Source organism: Phalacrocorax carbo, chromosome 2, assembly GCF_963921805.1.
Source record: "Phalacrocorax carbo chromosome 2, bPhaCar2.1, whole genome shotgun sequence".
NCBI lineage: Eukaryota > Metazoa > Chordata > Aves > Suliformes > Phalacrocoracidae > Phalacrocorax > Phalacrocorax carbo.
Genome location: NC_087514.1, coordinates 113,923,308 through 113,943,094, shown reverse-complemented (window position 1 = coordinate 113,943,094; position 19,787 = coordinate 113,923,308). Strand labels below are relative to the sequence as shown.

Genomic DNA, 19,787 nt, shown 5'->3' with positions numbered 1-19,787 from the left:
TCCTCAAGAGAAATATGAAACAGATGTTCAAGCAGAAAACATCACCCAGCAGCTGAATACCTTCTCCCCTGTATTCACACAGCCAGCAGCACATTGCTGCACCTGCAATGCCAGCAGGGGTCATTGCTGGGGCACGCACATCCCGAAATCATATTTGGCTTCTCAGCCCCTGAAGTGCTCATGACTAGGTAACACTAACACATGCAAGCCTCTGTTTTACTCTACCAGATGTTGAATAATCTCAGAAACTATACTTACAGCAAAATACTGCTTTAAAATATTTTTATGTCCTTGATTGCGATGAGTGCTACACATTGGCCTGAAGTACCTTCTTTCCCTTTCCTTTCAATTTCACCTTTCCTTTGCTATTTACCTCTTTTTCCCAGCAACAGGGACAACCTTTGTATTCCTTGCACTACACTACATGTCTACCACAGATCCTCATAATCAGCATCTTCGCAATACTATCCTTTCATCTTCTTTTCCTATGGATACCCCCTCTGGGTTTCCAGCCACTTTCACCAACTTTTTTCCAGACGTGCATGTTTAAAATTACTGAACAAAGCATGACAAAGCAAGCACACAGAAAATCTTAACATTTGATGGATAATAAAAGCACTGTAAAGGATCAGAGTACTGAAGAAATGGGAAATAAATCAAGAAAAGTGAAATTCTTCACCTTAACACATGGTGTCACTCTTTCTATGACTGTTGCCAACTTGGAAAAAGCACAAAGGACAAGAAAACACCACAAGAAATCAGCCTTGCTACTTGCTGTATAAATTTCACGGGTTTTTTATTCTTCAAATTATAAAAGAGATCTTGAATATATCCACAAAAAAACCAAAGGTCTGCTGAAAGACCAAAATCCTGAGCTAAAGGTAACCCACCCACAAAGAATAATTATGCAAGGGGGTGGAAAAAAAAAAACAAAAAACCACGAAACAAAAACAAAACCCAAAAAGACGTATGCTAGAAAAAAGGCTTAATTTTGACTGGGGAAGGAGGAGGGAGTCCACACTGTCTTGTATTTAGTTATCAAAAATCCATAGAGCCTTTTAAACAAAATATGCCATTAAGCAGAACAGAAGAGCATCTGACTTCCAAAGGAGAGACAAACACTGGAATTAGCACCTGTACAAGGAGCAGAGAAATTGCCTGCCATTTAGTACATACGAATCCCCAGACTTCCCTGCTATTCTTTTCAAATCACAGATTATAAGAAAATTAAAATGTTAGAAGCTTCATGTAAATATCTGAGGACTGTATCACACAATTTGATGCTGTCCAGATTCAAACTGGCTGGCTGAAACCACTGTTTACAGAATTACTACTGGGTTCTTGCAGAAGGAGTAACCTTAGCAATAAAGCACAGCTCCTAAGTTTTAATACACAGATAGTCAAGGAGCATCTACACTAATGTCTTGAATCAGGTATGTTATTTCACTGCATGGCCAACAGAGAGGAGTTTGGATTCACCCTCTGCAGGAGCTTGTTTCCATCAAACACAGAAAAAACCTCGGGTCCCTTAGATTTCAGTGAATACCTTCAGAGCATCATTCTTGACAGGAAAATACTGTAAGGATCTAAGACATCGTTGCTTCCAAGCCTTTACAGGATTACAATTGCATTTTCTATTCCAAGCAAAATAATGAATTAGAAGACATATTTAAAGGAAAGAAGGGTAGGACAATTCAAGCTGTATGAAAAATGTATTCTGAGTCTAACTAAGGCTTGTTAGACAAAACAGACAAAAGGACTATTAAGTCCTTTTTAAAGTCTAGAATAAAGCTGAGAGATCTGGCTCCTGTGTTGTTTTGACAGCATGAAATTTGCTGAAGAACTACTTTGTTCTAAATCACAATATGCTATCAACACCTCAGCTGCTACCAGATGCTCCCAGCAACAGGGATTTCTGCAGGCTGACTGTTCCAAATTCAACAAACTGGACAGGCATTAGTGACACTGATGATAATCTTCTTTTGTATTAGACCACATATTTTTGAAACAGGCAGACTAATATAGAGATTTCTGTATGCGTGTGTGTATAAGTGAGAGAAGATCACAAAACTCAGATAAAGCAGAATTAAGATTGCTTAAGTGGCCTTAAATAATCTATTTTATACATCTACATTACGATAGGCCTAATTTACATTATGACATACTATTCCTCCCCCTCCCCCAGAGGATCCACGTAGAAAGTACCCTGGTTTCTAAGGAGGAATCACATTTGTGTAGCTTAATAGACCGCTGCTTGTAGAAGTACCGCCTCATATTGTGGAGGCTGAAAAGGTAGAAGTAACAAAGAAGCAGGAGAGAAAAAGGACAATCCAAGAGCAAGTACAGCATGCAAGGCCCTGGAGAGCTTCCTTCCATCCTTCCTCTGACTTAAGAGTTCCCAGTGATTTCATTTCAAAGACTTAAGTCAAACTTTTTCACAAGTAGTCACTGCAGGTGGGATTCATGTCAGCTGACTACAAAGCAAGATCTTTGAGCCAGTTTTCCTAAGCATTCTGCATAGTCAGAGAAAACAGACACCTGCAGAGGCTGATTCATCCAATCTGTTTCTTTCCATCGCCTCTGAAGAGAGCTAGCTCAGACTTCTAAGTCTAACTTGCAGATGACTGAATTAATGAAGATGAAACTCACCCTAACCGTCCCTCATCTTCTAGACATCCTGCTTCATTTCTACAGCTCAATTTGCAGATTTGTGTCAGTTGCAGTTAGGAATCCTTTGTATAGGAAAAAACATTAAGGCTAGTCAGTGTTCTTGTAATACTTTGGTTTTGAAATTAAAAAAAAAAAAGAAGAAAAAAGAAGCCAATACCCCACAGTACAAAAGTGATGATAATGGGATAAAGGGAATCTCAGTTCTATCACTTGTGAGTTTTTGAACAACTGGAGCTTCAGTAAAATTCTTCTCTCAGCCTGTGTGTGCGAACTGTACAATACAGTGTTCCTAGTTAAGGAAACTTAAAAGAAAGGGTTTTTTTCCTCATCTTCCACTTTAAACCCAAGACCAACCATGACAGAGGGATGGGATGGGACTACAGAAGAGACCCATCTCACAGCTCTTTTTCTCCCTCTTCATAGAATGAAAACGAGCATTTTTAAAAATTTTAATCCAATAGATTATTATGTAAATCCATACATATGTGCATGCATAAACATGCATTTCAATTTCCCTGTTTGTCATTAATACATGTATGCATCACAAAAAATGCCTTCAAATATGAAGACTAAAGTCTTTTAATAAAGCTCAGTAGTCAACAGGAACGAAGAAATACACGCAAGTTTTCAGAGCTGACCGCTGGGGCATATTTTCCTGTTTGTTGTCTCCTCATGTGAATTAAAAGACTCCTCAACAAAATGAAATTCAAAGCTGAACTCTTCAGAGACTTCATAATAAACTATATAGAACTTGAACTGGAACCTCCACTCATTTCTTACTCTTTCAAGTGTCAGGGATCTTTATTACAGCTGGATATACTGATTATGCCTGTCAAGGGGTTTTGATGGCAATGCTTTCTCTGCCTCCTCAGATTGTCTTGGTCTATAAGAAGATAGCTCTTGATGGATTTCAGAACTAAAATCCATATAGAATGTGTTGTGATTTAGTGGAGAAATAAATAACTGTGCTCTCCAATATACAAAGTATTTAAACTCTCATGGAATACCAAGTTAAAATAAAATATAATTTTAAAAAACACCCTAAACTGAAGTACAACTGAATTGCTGAAACTGACATTTTTATTTTTCTGTAATTCTTCTGTGTTAACAAACCTTTTATATGCAGTTTCCATTGAATATAACAGTTTGGCTGCAAAGCACCTACTGATACACAGTTCTGTCTTGTTTGTGGAATGAAAAAAAAAAAAAGTCCAGGCAATCTGTTTTGGTTCCTTTTCTTTAAAGGGGCTTCCTAGCCAGAATAAATTTACTAGACATTCATTAATTCATAGTAAGAAAAGATGAGTGCAGGCAAGGAAAAAATGCATTTCAATTCCTATTTTTAGGAACTAATGTGATAGTTTTTCTTTAAAAATATTCATCAATATTGTTCTCTACTAAACTACAAGTACACAGTCAAGAGCTGTTAAAAAAGGATACTGATAAAAGAGGAATTTACAAAATACATCTGCATGTCCACCTAAACTATCACACTCAAAACATTAGACAGGTAATTTTTGGTGAACTTGGTATTCCAGTAAGGTGGTTTTCCTTATTTGTGAAAAGTGTTAAGTGTTAGCCATCACAGTAAGATCCTTGGTGAACACTAACAGTGATAATTTAAAATGTGCTGGCAAGACAGTATAAACTCCCCATCCTCCTCACGCCATCTACTATCACATGTTTGAACTACTCCACTTACAAGTTAATGCCTCTTACTAAGCACAGTCACAGTATAAGCTCTCCTCTTTAATACAGGTATTTTAGAAGATTTCTCTTCAGATTAGAAATGAAAAACATCTGGACTCAAATAAGTTTTTCCATTGGTTCAATGGAGACAGGATTTAATCTCAAATCTCTACAAAATCTGAAATAGTTAGAATGACAGTATTATGTTAAAGGCAAGGATGCTTTCACTAAGTTGCAGAATCTAATTTACAGGGAGTTAACTCATTCCGTTCTCTGAACAATTGCTTTGATGATCTCTCCCATTGCTTGTGCTGCAAAAACAGGTGGAATAATTGCTTCAATGAAGCAAAGGAGATCAGCAAAACCCACTCATTATGTTCCTATTTGGAAAAACTTTTCATAAATCGTTTAAATACATTTCATTTCAAGGATACCAACACTTCATCTCTCATTTAAGAAAGAGAAGCAGAAGTATGTTGAGTATCAAGTATAACGCTAAGCAGCGGTGACCAAAAAAACCCAGATTAAAATTATACCTAAAATTTGATCTTTCATTTCAAATAAGTCAGTAGTTGTTCTTCACTCGAAGTAGGGATTTTAAAAATAAGTTTTCTTGATATGTTAGTCCTAGCATAGCCAGATCCAGAGAAAACCAGCACACCAATGATTTTATCTGAATCACCATAACTGCAGCATGCAGCCAGATGAAAAGAATTTAAGAACATTGTTAGTCTTTCAGCACTGAGAACAATTTATTATTTAAATCACAATTTAATCAGACTTGAATGACAAACTTTCCCCATTGTTTTATGACAGAACCAACAGATCAGGACCTACAAGTTAAAGAACCTATCCATACAACAATAATGCCTTGCCTATGCAGTAGTATAATGACCTCTAACAACAGATTTTAAATATATGTTCTATATCTATATAAATATGCATATGTGTAACTATGTATAATACTAATGCATATTTATATAAATATGTATATGTAGAATACATATGATACATTTATATAAATATTTTAAAATCTACTACTTGCACACACAGTAACAGCAAACGAAATCCATGTATTACAAAGACGTAGAGCATAGCCTTTTCTATCCTTCCAGTTCCTGAAACTTCCTCACGTTCCTGTATTGCTAAAGCTAGAGCGGCCACTTACAGAAGTTACAGTAGTTCTAAGAAATTATTTGTATTGTTACAGATGCACAAAATAATCATTCCAGTTTGCTTTGAAAACTCTGACCAGCTTATTAACGTTTTGACTCTTAAAAGATAAAATAACCTGAAACACTGAAACCTTTGTTTTCAAAGTCATGTCAGTATGCATTTTAGACAGTCTTTATAGTTCAGGTCAGATATAAATCCTGTGCTTTGGAACTTTTGTTCCTACCAGTCTCCTAAAAGAAAGTAAATAAACACCCACACACACACTCCTCCCAGAAAGGAACATAATACTGCTGCAACCATTCCAGCCTAGGGGGTTTGCTAGGGAACTCTGTGCCCTCAAGACAAGGCTTCATGGTCTTAGAGAAAGTAAGTTAGAATTCATACAGGATGAGCTCTTACGAAGATACAAGGTACCAGAGAAGGCAGCTTCCTTAACGAAACAAGGGAGGGCAACCCTCAGCTCTACTCCTAACTAAGGTTGGCCCAACACAACTAGTATGGACTAAGGTCGGCAGCAGCCAGTTTTTCACCCACGCAACCTGCTGCGCCCATTGGCTCTTACCGGACACACCCAGCTACAGGGACTGGTGGCATTCCCTCTCCCCCAGGACAGCACCCAGACCTCATCACACACAAGACTCAGGCACACATCCTTTCCCCAGCTCTTCAGCACGCCCTCATTCCCAATGTGGAGAAGCCCATGCAGGCTGGCAGGGAGTTGTCAAATAGTACAGTGAATCCTCCTTTTCCTGGGAAAATGGAGCACCAGGACTGTAGGCACGCTTTAAAGCACATTTACTTGTCATTTTAGAAACAGCCATTGTGTGTAATTCATATAGCGTGTATTGCTGAACACTGAGTCCAAGTGAGCTATCACCTTGTCTTATGAGCCAACAAGCATTCAGGTTCTTTACCACAGGATGTCTGATGGTCCCAGAACAGCTCTTAGCGAACACGCTCCTTCCTTACAAGTTTCAGCATTAGATTTACTACCGAGAGCTGACAAATCCAGCTCACTACCAAGTATGAGGCTGAAAAGCTACACAAACACAGTAACATCATGAAGTACAGAACATGCTCTGCTCTGGGGACCGCCAATGAAGCAGGCAGCCCCATGCCCGATCCCCCAGCATGTCAGAGCCGGCAAGGAACTTCCTTTCACATCTTGTATCCACAACTTCCTGAGTGCTTTTAGAAACAACATGCCTGCACTACATACAAGCTATGGGACACATATCAAAATAAGGCAATATTAGGACAGGGAACACCAAGTTGAGACTTGCAAGTTCTGATTTATTCCAAGTGCAGTGGCCTCTGTTCAGTGATTTTACACCTCTGAACCTCCCTCTATATGTATATGTAAATTACGTTGCCACCTTTATACAGGTGCTGAGAGACCAAGTTATTATTTGAAAGACGTCTGAAGTAGGTAGATAAAAGACGAGACAGAGGGACAGAAATATGTATTTTACTGATTTAGCATTCGTTCATTTACTCAAAAGGTCAAGATTCCTGATACTGAATATTTAAAAAAACTACTCAGATGTTATGACACACACAAAAGAATAGACAGATCATAAGATGAAAGGCAATGACGACGACTATGGAAGTGTTACGTAACTGCAAATAGGTATTTAGCAACCTTCTCTCAATTCACACATCAGGGCAACTACGGAGAAAAGATCCAGTATGGAAACCTTCAAAGAAATACTTTACTTCCTGTCCAGGACTTCAAGGAAGCAGCCGCAAGATTATCAAAGCATAGCACTCTCTAAAGCTTGAAAAACTAAACCAAGAAAGAAAACAAACAAAAATCCACCATACCTGGGAGTTTTTCCTCAAACAATGAGCACAAAATACAAAATAAATAGATTACATAGACATGCAAAGAGTGGAACCCATCACTAATTCTACACAAGAGATCAGAATCTGTGGTATTGTTTACAGAAGTGTGAGATAGCAGTTACATGTGTACTCAGCAATGCTTTGTGTATTTAAAACAATTAGCATCCCATGCTAATTTGAGTACCCTTTCTAATAAAAGCTAAAAGCTTCTTTCAAAGTTTCAACCTGTTGAACATAAGCAAAACCACATATTTCAGACAACAGGCTAATCTTTGATACCCAATGAGTGAGTGCTATGATTAACTTAAAGAGATTTCATGCTCATAAGAATCCTTTAAAGTGCTTAAATAATATTATTACAAGCAGGGAACAAAAACAAAGGAATTGTGCTAATGTTTACAGATTGTCATCAATAAGGCCACAAACAAAACCTTTTGGCTTGATTCCAGCCTAGTTCTTTTTCAAGTTATTTTTTGTTTCTGTTATTCCTTTAACAAGATCTTGTTTAATCACTAGAGAAGACTACCTATTGCATAATACCTGCCTACTGTGCTCTCCCAAAACAAAGACACAAGGACTTTAAAGACAACAGAGCATACACTTCACTTACAGTTGAGTGTCAAACACATCTATCAATCACGGCAACTACTGCATTGGCAAAGATTGAGAAGAAAAAATTCTTCTCCAGTAAAACAGAATCTTAGAAGACAGACAGGAAACAAATAGGGACTGAGACAGGCTAGAATTTTTCCCCTTATGATGTCTCCAGAAGGGCTGCCGGTGGAACCTACTGAAGAGAGCAACTTTGGTATTTCCCTCATGGAAACAAGTGCTATAATTGAGGGTGTAGCAGACCTAGAAATGTAGGCAGTTCTCAAAAGGGTTGATAAAAAGAGCCAACTGAACTTGTTTGTTCCTTAGACACCTCCTAATTCTGCAAACAAAGTCAAGCCTAACTTGCCAACAATTCCGCTTAGAGACATTCCCCTCGAGCCCTCTTACGCTCCCTAGGCGTAAGTGTAAAAGGCCACGTGCATGGATTGCTCAGGCCATGTTACATGCCCATTTCTGCAGATCACAACAAGTACTGCCTTCCAGACCTCAAGTACTTTAAATCTCAAATGGCAGGAGGAGCACATAGATGATTCAGGAAGGAAAAAAGTCTTAGAGGGCATTATTCCCTCTCAAAGATCATATTCAAGCCCTTTTCTAAAACTTAGGTATTTCACTCCTGATCTTAAGTTTCTTTTGCATGCCAGGAAGAAAACCTATGGTCAGGCAGGACACAAAACCAAACCCACACAGGCAAGCAACTCAGACACTCCTTTGGAGAAAGCAAACTTCCCATTTACTTGAAAAAGTTCAAGTACTTCAAAGAGCCTTAGGACAAACTTTGGGATTCCATGAGAATAGGCCTTTTGGTATTTACAATAACCCACTCCCACATCTGTGACACCAAATTTGAAATGTCATTCTCCACTGGGGTACAGAGAAGTGGGTCAAGATCAGCTGCTGTTATTTTACAGAGCAAGGATCCCAAGCAAATAAAAGGAAATGGCACCTGGTGGTGACACAGGGCCTGAGTTTACTCAGATGTAATACCCTCAAAGCCTCACAGCATCAAGAGCAGATGGGGATTCTTGTGCCAGGCCAGGCAGTACAGTAATAAATGGACCACCTGCTTCCTCAGCAAGAGCTGGGGGCTTACAGGGACTTGTGCATCCCTCTCTTGCTTGCAAGTTTTTCCAGCTTTGCTGAAACTTTCCTTCCTCTCCTTCTTGAATAAATCAATTCTCATTTTAACTTTGCCTTCAAAATGAATGATTTTTATAGTACTCAGGATATTTTAAGCCTATCTACACCCTCAGAGACTATTATCTCTCTGCCTCCCCATGTAAATGAAGCTTGGAGATGAGAGCTCAAATGAGGATCGCAGCACACAGGATGATTAGTGGAGAACTGTGCCTCATGACTCAAGTCTTTCACCTTCACCACAAAGCAAAGGTCTTTCTCTGTATTTTTCAATACACAACTTGTATCTCGTAGTCAAGCTCTGTTTGGGCTACATTTTTGCTAAAGACCACTATCATAAGATAGATAAGCACTTTCCACATCACTTAATGCTTTCAAAAATTAAGATGTTGCAAGGCACATTAAGTGCTCTCTTGCTCACTTGGAATCAGAGGAAGCATTTGATGATTCTGAAAAAAAGAAACACACACACAACCAAAAACAACCCTTTTGCTTTATTTGCTCTGAAATCACCAGCCACTTACTGCTACAGCTCCTGAAAACTACTGAGGAACTTGATATCAGCTGCTCCAGAAAAAGGGCACAAACATCCCCCAAAATCCAAGTCTTACCATCCTATACTGAAGCAGGAAACCAGCAGAACATAATAAGAGCTAGGGAGCTGGACCAGTAACCTGCTGTGGTAACTAATGAGCCAATCAGCTACAGTTACTCCAAAACAGAACACACCGTTTCTGTGGCAGGCTTCCTTTATTATGAATTTATGGCCCAGTACTTTTGTGACTTGAGTCCTATAGAGCCTGAGAAGTTTGTAGAAACTCCTACCACACCAAAACCGTGTGTTTTACATTACTGGACAAGACCATGAGCAACTACATATGACAAAGGGCTGTGTTTGCTGTTCCTTTCTCCTTAGGCCACTCCTCTTACCGGTAGCAAACAGGTCTCAAAAAAGGATTTTTCTTTTCTGAATACTAACGAAATGTTTGTCATTTCATTTCAGATGTCATTGGTATCACAGTCCAAGTCAGTAACTAAAAGGCCCAAAGAAGCAGGCTGGCAATCTGCTCGTGTACGCAAACAAAAGCCTACGGCTTCTCAAAAAGCTTACTCCACACTTGCTAGAGAAAACTCATTCCAAAGCTTTCAGGATTTTCAGTTGGCAAATGCAAAGTGCTGCGTTTACACAGCACAAAGCCTTTGTAACAGTGAGTGGCAACTCCAAGTTCGTAACAATTGCCCACGGAAATGCATCTTCGGACTAAACAACATACATACAAGTAAACCTTCACTTTGTCTCTTACATAATCCTTCTTCACCCAGCAAAAAGACCCACAGTCCAACAGTGGGCCCTTGGAAGGAGCATGTGGAACTATCATTGCACTCATGCCATCAGTGAAAAGGCACACAGAAACAGACCAGTTCCTTGACTCTCCTCCTCTTTTGTGAACAAATGCCTATGGATTTTCAAGTCTATGCAAGAAGATGTTCCTATATATAACTTTTTACTGTATAGGTTAAACTTTTCTTATGTATAAGAACATTTTATTTTATATATAAGCTATACAACAAAAGTAAAAGTTTAACTTTTCTTACACAGTAAGTTAATTGGCGGCTGTACACTTCAGACATCAGGATCTAACCAGAAAAGCACTTGTCTAAGAATATGTAGGAATCCAATTACATCTGTTACCAACAGCAATCCCAGACAGAGAATCCACAGTGTCAGAGCTCAGTTCCAAGTTACACACCTCTGTACACATCAGCTTCACACCACACGTATATTTTGAATCCCCTTCCTTCCATACTACAGGTTTGGAGGGAAAGTCAGATAACAAAAACACCTAGCATCAAGAAATCTGTCAAAATAGCTAACTCCATCTGCATTTCCTAGTAGGACTGCAGAGAAAACAGAGATGGAAACACAGAACCCGAAAGGAGCCTTCTCAGGTAAACCAGGTAAATCCATGTTACAACAGGCAGGCCAGCTGTACGGTCTCTCAATTTTAAGCTCCGCAAATTCACTCTTACTGCCATTTGAAAGCTGCTTTGGAACTTCACTTTTCTGCTATTAGTAGTTTCTTGTACGCGATCTGCAGCACATCTGCAGCCGGTTCATCACCACTTGTTCCTGTGCCAGCACCATCTTTTTGATTAAAGGGTTGTTTTTTCCTCCTTATTTTTCACTTTCCAACAGTCTCCTGGAATACAATTGCATTTAATGCAGTGGTTCAATGAGTACTACAAAGGCCATTATCAAACATGGCAAGCAAAAAGAAAAGTCCCAGAGCACCACTTTCCAGAGACACTCTTTTCCACCCTCGTACTAGTCTCCTCATGCCCATTTAGCTGTCTTCTGCAGATGTCTGCTCAGCAAAGAGAACCTGTGAACCAGCCAGCTCAAAACCAAGCCACTAAAACAAGGCTTACCGTTTGGAAGCCTCAGTTCCCCGTTTCAGCTTACCACAAAACCACCTCTCCTTTCCAGTTGTGAAGAGGCAGGAGAGGAAAAGGGGAGAATGTTTCTGTATCTGCAGAAGCAGCTTAGAGTTTTCATATGAATACAGCCTCAAAATCAATTTCTTTAGCCTACCTAGCCAAGCTCTTCTACATTTTTCTTAAAAACAGACTGTGCAAGGACTATCTCATCCATTCCTGGAAGTGACAGGGAGAATTCAAATCCCTTTTTCTGAAAGGTGGATCAGAATTTTTATGCATCAGTAAGCACATTATTACACTACAGGACTACATTTTTTGTCACGCTCCCAAATCACTCTGCTTCTGTGACTTATACTTGATCATATGGAGTCTCTCTCCTCTTCCAGGTCTCCTCATGTTAATTACCAAGACTATACTGTTATTATTCATTCCTGTTGCATGATCTTGTAATGCACCCCATTTGTACCATTACTGCCTTCCTTATCACCCAGCTCTTGTATGACATTCCAGTCTTCCTTTGCAACACTGATTCCTCAAGTTTGCTCATCATAGCTATATTTTACTGTGGAAATGATGCCAGCACCACTTACGTGGGCCCAAAGTCAGTCTTGAGAAACACCCCCTGTTGATGCTTCCTCTCATACTGTTCCTTACCCAAGTACCAGCTCCGGTAGTAATTTTCCAGTATCTCCACCTCAAAAAAAAATTTTTTTTGGTAATGCTGTGTGATCTGTGCAAAGTCCCAGGCAGATTCGAGCTACTCTGCTTCTTTTACAGAGAAATTAAATCAATCGTTATTCTTAGAAAAGATGCAGGTCAGTCAGGCATGATCTATTCTTTAGTGAATACCCATAGGACTCAGTCTACTTAGTTTCATGTTGTTAATTAATTATTTCCTTCACAAATTCTCTAGAGCCTGGCATACTACTGATGTCAAACTCATTAGGCTATTGCTGCGCAGCTCCCTACCTCCAGCTCTTTTAGGAAACAATTTTTATAGTTCAGTAACAAATTTGTTAACTCAGAGGTAGAATATATTCAAAATCTGATTTCTGGTTAGATTTCCCTTAGGAAGCCTGGGTGTTTGTGGTTCTACCAACTGTCATTCTATTCCTGCAGTTCTTGTCCCTGTGACACAGCTACCCCATTCCCTTCCTCAACCATATTCCTCTGCAACTTCTCTAGTTCATATCTTGAGATACTTAAAGATGACTTTGGTTTAGAGGTATTCCAGCCCAATTTTTCAGAACACCTGAAAGGGTTACTTCTACAAACATTTTATTGGCAGCAAGATAAAATTCACTGCTACTAATTTATAGTTTGGGTTTGTGGGTTTTTGTTTTGGGGTAGTTTTCTTTTTTTGCATCAACACCTCATGATGTTACATGAAAAGAAATACAGGGCCCAAAAGAACAGAAGCAACAAAAGCCACCTCTGCTTTTGTCTCCAACGTATGTCTTTTCTAAGAGGCCAACAACAAGGCTCCCAACTAACGCTCATCTCGTAACAGTCTCTGACAAGAAAGTGACTGATAAATATCGCAAACCAGAAAGTGACTGATAAATATCGCAAACCTGACAACCTAGATGATGGAATTCCTTGTAGGAACCAATCCTGCGAATGTCCTGTGTGAACAGCCCCCAGACACCCTGAGGAGAAAGGATGCATTACAAAACCCTGCAGGCCTTCCTGAAAGAGGTGGAAGAGCACCTACAATGAGTTACTGCACTTCTGCTTCAGCCTCTATTAGTATGGAGAATTGTTTTACACATTACCATGCTGTGCTTGTTTCGTTTGCTGAAGCATTAACAAAGGCTAATTAAACTCTCTGGTACCTTGTACGGAATGCATTCATGTTAGACCAGTTCCTGGGTAACAACATCCATCACATTCATTATTGTTTTGGGCATTTTTGTAAAGAGTAAAGACGCTCCATGGAAGAAGACTCACTGCAAGTCCAGCATTGTATCTACGTATCTGCCCTTGTCACAGCAAAGCAACTCTGTGTGCAGCCCCACCGGGGCATCACCTAGTTCAGCCACAAAAACATCTCGTAGTTCAAGGGTTTAAAAAAAAACTGCAGGGCATAAAATACCTATGAATTACACAACGTAAAATTCTTCTACCTTACAGGCCACACGAAGCAGTCAGGCATTTACGAAAGAAAGGAAGAGACATGCAAATAAACCTCAAGCCAAGGGCGGCCTTATGCCCTGGGGCCATCGGGCTGGTTGTGTACAAGTTGTACCTGTGAGGGTGCAACGCGGTGCTGCCCACCTGGGCCGGCAGGAATAGATAAAAAATTTACGTTTTTCCTATTACTTCTCTCTCTGAATGCATGAAACACCCAGACCCAGAGCAGACATGGGCGGCACGATGTGAGCCGTCTCCCAGGATGCGGCCGCGGCCGGTGGGGAGCTCACCCGGCGCCGGCCCGCCCCGGTAGGGCAGTCACGTACGCAGCCCGACACACGGCCACCGCCCGGAGCGGGCTGAGTCACGGCCCCGGCGGGCAGCCCCCGCCCCGCGGCTGAGCGAGCCCCCGGCCCAGCCCGGCTCCCTCCACGGGGGAAGGAGGCGGCCGCGACCGGCTGGGTCCCCCCAGGCGCCCGGCGGCGCCGCGCCGGCTTCGAGCTGCTCCTTTGCCCACCCCCGTGAGCTAAAGCAAAGCTCCCCCCGGTCCCGGCCCTGTCAGACGCGCCCCCTCCCACGGGGGCTCCCGCCCTGCCCGTCAGGCCCCGCCGCAGGCTGAGGGCGGCAACCGGGCAGGCGCTGCCGGGCGCGGGGGAGGGGAGGCGGGGGAGGGCAGGGAGGAAGCGGAGGGAAGAGGCGGGAGACAAGGGGCACCCGCCGGCGGGCGAGGAGGCGGGAGGCACCCGCGCCCCCTCACCTGGCAGCCCTTCTTGTGGTGGAAGCCCACCACCACGATGTGCAGCACCGGGCCGCGCTTCTCCATGGAGCCCCGGCGATGGCCGCTCTGGAGGATGCCGCCGTGCCCCGCGCTGTCGCCCCGCCTCCCGCCGCCCAGGGTCCGACAGGGAGGCAGCCCCGGCCGCCTGCGCTTCCGCAGCGCCCGGCAGGGCGAGGGCGGGCGCCGCCGCAGCACCTCCCTCTTCCCGCCGCTGAGGCGGGGCTGCGCTTCGCCCCGTCCCCTCAGGAGGCGCCCCGGCGGCGGTCGGGCGGGAGCCGCTCTCCCCCCGCGCCGGTGGATAGCCCAACAGGAAAACTCACTTCGTCGAAGTGATTCCGAGGAAAAGCGGCTTCCTTTTATCCCGCGGCCAGGAAACCACGTCGCTGCCGGGTAGCGGAACCCCACCAAACTCCGACCGCCGCTGTGCTGCCGCCCTTGGCGGCGCGGCTGCGGGCAGGGGCCGTCACCGTGCCTCCCTTTTCTGGTCGTCGTCTTTTCTGAGGACATCTCCTCTCAGCGGCCCCCTGCAGCGCAGAGGACAGCGCGCCTTCGGGCTGCATCCTTCCCACGGGAAGTCGTGCGGATTAGTGGCAGCACAAAATGGAAGTCTGGGATGGTTTCGGGCCAGGTGTGTCAGGTTGGTTGCTGAAGGTTAAAAATGCGAAAAATTCAAGTTAAGGCTTCTGCCGCTAGCACTGTGTGCTGCTGCTAAACATACATTATGATGCCCTAGAAAGATAGTTCAAGCACTTGTCCAAGAGCACAGGCAAACTTAGTTTGTGAGGAAAAAAAAAATTAAAAATCATTATCTTCCTGTACTCAGACGGTGCTCCCTTTTTAACCGTTGTTATGGTTCTACTTTGGCTATTTAAATTAACAGCATCTGCTAGAAATTGTACTTTTAAAAGTCTGCAGAAATCGGAAGAGATTCTTTTTGAAAGAACTATAAAAAAATAGTGCTTAAAGAAAAACTCATCGCTAACACAATACCCAATTATACCAAATTATAACAATAAAGCATGAAATTACATATTGTTCTTCAGCTCCAACAGAAGTGCCATTGTAGAAAAAATACACTGTAGGGAGCACAGGATAAGCTACAAGAAACAATCCAGTTCTGGCAAGTGAATGATTTCTTATTAGTTTTAGTCTGTAACTTACTGTCTAGTATCATTTCAAAAAAGAAAAAGGTTTGAAATATTGGCCATTATCTCCTGCAGTAATGAAATATCACCCAGAAGATGCATGAGAGTGTTTATAGCTTGTACTTAGCTCACTGAGGAAAGTGCAGTCTGGCATTGCTCTTACTGCTATGGGTTTTGCATTATAGAGGTATCTCAGTGATACTGCTGGATAATTGTAGCTTATTGCTTCTCTGAATAGATGATTAGATTTTTTTTTTCTTGACATTTTCTTTCCCACTAAGACAATAAAAATGTTGGACTGACAACATGAGCCTGTTCTAGGAACACTAACTGGCTGGCATCTTCTATGGGTTTTCCCACGGGTCACTGCATGTATTTATGAGAAAGAAAGGAAGGTGAGGGCTGCTATGAAAGAAGCTCTTGGAAAAGTCTTAGTCAGAATTTTCCTAAAGGAATTCTTCTTAGAGCATAGCTAACAAATAGCAATGAAAACTCAGCCCTACAGCTCTTCTATTACTCAGAGGTGATATTTCACTTAAGAACAGCCAACTATTATCATTACCATAGTAATCATAATTTGATAGTCATTCTGCAGTTCGTAACAAGGAGTTCTCAACTTGGATTATGTGCAGTGAGACTTCTTGAGACGGATAAGCTTTACCTGGGCAGTACAATAGTTTATGTCTGGAAGTAACATCAGAGATGAGCAGTGCCTTTGGTAGCTGGTAGCTCCGCTCTGTTGCGCTCGTTGTTCGGTATAGCCCAGCTTACTAAACAAAATTGTGAATTTGTGGAGAGAAGCGTGTGAACAAAAAGCAATCATTCTGGGATTTCTGTTGAAGAAAAGCTTAAATGAAGTAGGCATGGATCTCAGGTTTGTAACTAATTTCTTTTGGATGGCAATCTCACTTTGTGTTTGGAGTAGATTTTTCTTTTTTCTGAAGCTCTTTTCCTAAATTTTAGAAAAACTGGATTGTATGCAGTATGGTTCATAACGCTGCTTGGGATTATGTTCTCTCACTTGAAAACTTGAAAATGGCACCTGGTGGTGACACAGGGCCTGAGTTTACTCAGATGTAATACCCTCAAAGCCTCACAGCATCAAGAGCAGATGGGGATTCTTGTGCCAGGCCAGGCACAAGCAGCCAGGGGCCTTACAGGGACTTGCGCATCCCTCTCTTGCCCGCAAGTTTCTCCATTTCTGTGGCAGGCTTCTCTAGTATCAAGTTATGCACAAATGCTTTCACGACTGAGTTGAAGTATTTGTCTCATGCTCAGATCATCACCCCACATTTCCCTGTGTTCCCAGCCAAATGTCCCAGGTGCTCAGAGCACATTTTTTCATCAGAGAAGGACGCAGGGCATTCTCAGTCAGTTTAGGAGTGCAAGATCTTGGAAGTACTTCTCCGCAGGTGCACATTTGCATCAAACCCTCTTTAGAAAGGTCTAAAAAGTAGGACTTTCTTGTGGGTTAGAGCTATTTACAGCCAAGGCAGTATGAAGACAATGTATCGTGAAACCCCGTTTTTCTGTATGTTTTTTCTGTAAATCATGTTAAGACACACAAGCTGGCTATGGACTACAAAGGCTTTAAATTAAACTATTCCAACAGAAATCAACAGACTTGCCTTTTTCTTTAACTCTGTGTTTAAGTTCTTCTGTGTTCTCATAACTGGAGACTGTCTATCCACAGAGAGGAAGAATACTTGTGGAACGAGGAGCTGAAAAGTGAAAACAACCTGAGAAGACAAATGGGGAATTTAATCTAAAAAGCGTTGATTAGAGGATCCAACCCAGGCAGGGTGGCAGTAACAAGAAGTATCAAAAGGCAGCTTTTGAGAGGAGCCTCTGCCTCCTAGAGGAGACAGATAGCGTTGGAGCGGTGCTATCGGCGTTGCAAACCCAGCATCGAATTGAAGCTCAATCTGAAAAAGCACAAGCCACAGCTCTTGAATCCGTGTGGGCAATTACCCCACATCAGGTTATCAAACACGGAGTAATATTAGCTGAAGGAGCTGGAGCAACGTCACATGCAATACTGGAAGGAGATGACACTCCCGTTTTCCTCCCTTACCGCAGGTTTGCTCGTCATGCTTTGTAGTCTTGTGCTACAAGCACATGCCCTGGGTACATTTCCACGAGATCGATGTGTAAATCCTTGGATTTGGTTGGCCTCTACTGTAAGTAACTCATCTTGCCTTTTGTATTGTATCAATTAACAGCTTTTGACAAGGTGTTTTATCGGTGTGCCAACTCCAGGAGCTGTATTACAGAACTACACTGTGCTAACTGCTTTTGATATTAATGTTCCTCACTGTTACTCTTTCCGAGTAGGTAACTGCCATACACCAAGGAACACTGCAAAATTGATTGGCGGTGGGCTATCTCCTTTGACACCCTGAACACTGCTCTGATTTTGAATGCACATGTTGCTTCAACATAACTGGTAAATCAGCCAGCGTAGAGAATGACATTCAATAGCTCCAGGATTTAATGCATCAAATGAAAAAATCCAGGGGCAGTGCCTGGCTGGCTGAGTAGTTTAATTTCCTGACAGGATGGGTGGGACATCTGATTCAAAGCATTATTGTAGAGACAAGTTTATCCCTTTTTCTATATGTTTATTACATGCCTCTAACTTACCCTGCCCTACGCCCTGCAAGACTAAATGGACACCTCCAGCTTTGCCAGCCCCAGCAGAAGTGGTCCCCTGAGCGAGGGGGTGAAATGTGGGATACTAGCGGAAGATTGGTGGGGAGGATCATAAACATGCTCAAGTGACTTGCACCTGGGGTGTATAAAAACACATATACTAATTTTTATTTATCCATGTGTGCTTCACGAGTAGAACATCTGTGTTTAGATAACATAAGCCTATGATAGGCTTAGGGGCACCGTGTCAGACATGCTTGAAATTCCTGCCCTGCTCTGGAGAAGATCAAAGCACAGTGGTAAACTACACCTGTGCAAATCCCTGGCAAACAGGCCAAAACAGCAGGGTCGGCAATCCTCCAGCACAGATCGAGCTCTGCTGTGCTGCGTCCCCGCTTGCCTGCCTCTGACCGGGTGCTGCTTCGGGGATTCCCCTAGTTAGCGACGTAACAAAAAAAAAAAATTTACTCTTTGCATTTCATCTGTGGTTTTGCGGTTGCTCCAGTGTCCTGCCTGTGCTGGCTCACATGGTCGTCATGACTACCCCAGCTGGCATTTCATACACCTTCTACTCGAGGGAGGCACACCCGCCTTGCAGCAAGTCAAGCCCAGTGTGACATCTCTCAGCTCCAGGCGCAGCAAAGCACTCCTGTGCTGAGCCCAGTGGGGCAACGGCACCTGCTGACTTCAAAGGTTGTATTTCACTTCAGGAACAGAAAGTCTGAGCATTCAGAGTTACGTGGGAACTCACCACCTTTAAAAACTGAGCTAGCAGCCCTGCAATGCCAGCAGCTGTCCATCCTTTGAGAGAGGTGCGTGGGTTTCAGGAGGCCTAGACCCTCCTAGGTGGAGCAGAGTTTATTCACAGAATCACTGAATGGTAGGGGTTGGAAGGGACCTCTGGAGATCATCTCATCCAACCCCCCAGCTTGAGCAGGCACACCTAGAGCAGGGGGCACAGGAACGCGTCCAGGTGGGTTTTGAATGTCTCCAGGGAAGGAGAGTCCACAGCCTCCCTGGGCAGCCTGTTCCACTGCTCTGTCACCCTCACAGGAAAGGAGTTTTTCCTCATATTGAGGTGGAACTTCCTGTGTTCCAACTTGGGCCCATTGCCCCTTGTCCTGTCACTGGGCACCACTGAAGAGAGCCCGGCCCCATCCTCTTGACACCCAGGCTTCTTCTGGAGTCTGCCCATCCCAAAATGTGCAATAGCTCTAGAAATAGAAATACCAGTTTCACCTGGTCCTGTAGCATTAGGGGAGCAAAGCATGTCTGAACAGCCGGTGGGCTTTTGGCTCCAAGCCAACTCCACGTAGGCAAAAGGACTTCCAAAAATCCTTCTTGCAATAGCGTTCTTGGATATTAAGGAGCAAATTCAAGACAGCAATGCTGTCTCGATCCCGACACGTAGATGAACACCGGGGGGGAGGCGGTGCCAGGGGAGGGCGGCAGCGGGGCGGTGCCGGGAGGCGGGGCCAGAGCGGAGGAGCGACGGCTCTGCCATCCGC

General features: G+C 42.9%; 1 protein-coding gene across 3 annotated transcripts in view; it reads right to left on the bottom strand.

Annotated features, from left to right (window-relative positions):
• Nucleotides 1-14,652, bottom strand: part of AVL9 (AVL9 cell migration associated) — a 51,788-nt gene extending 37,136 nt beyond the window's left edge. For all 3 annotated transcript variants that reach the window (XR_010371644.1, XM_064443908.1, XM_064443909.1), the window contains exon 1: nt 14,462-14,652. Coding sequence is in view for 2 of the 3 variants with exons in the window: in XM_064443908.1 (XP_064299978.1) it covers nt 14,462-14,527 (66 nt within the window). In the remaining variant the exon portion in view is untranslated. The remainder of the gene's footprint in view (nt 1-14,461) is intronic.
• Nucleotides 14,653-19,787: the final 5,135 nt, after the last annotated feature.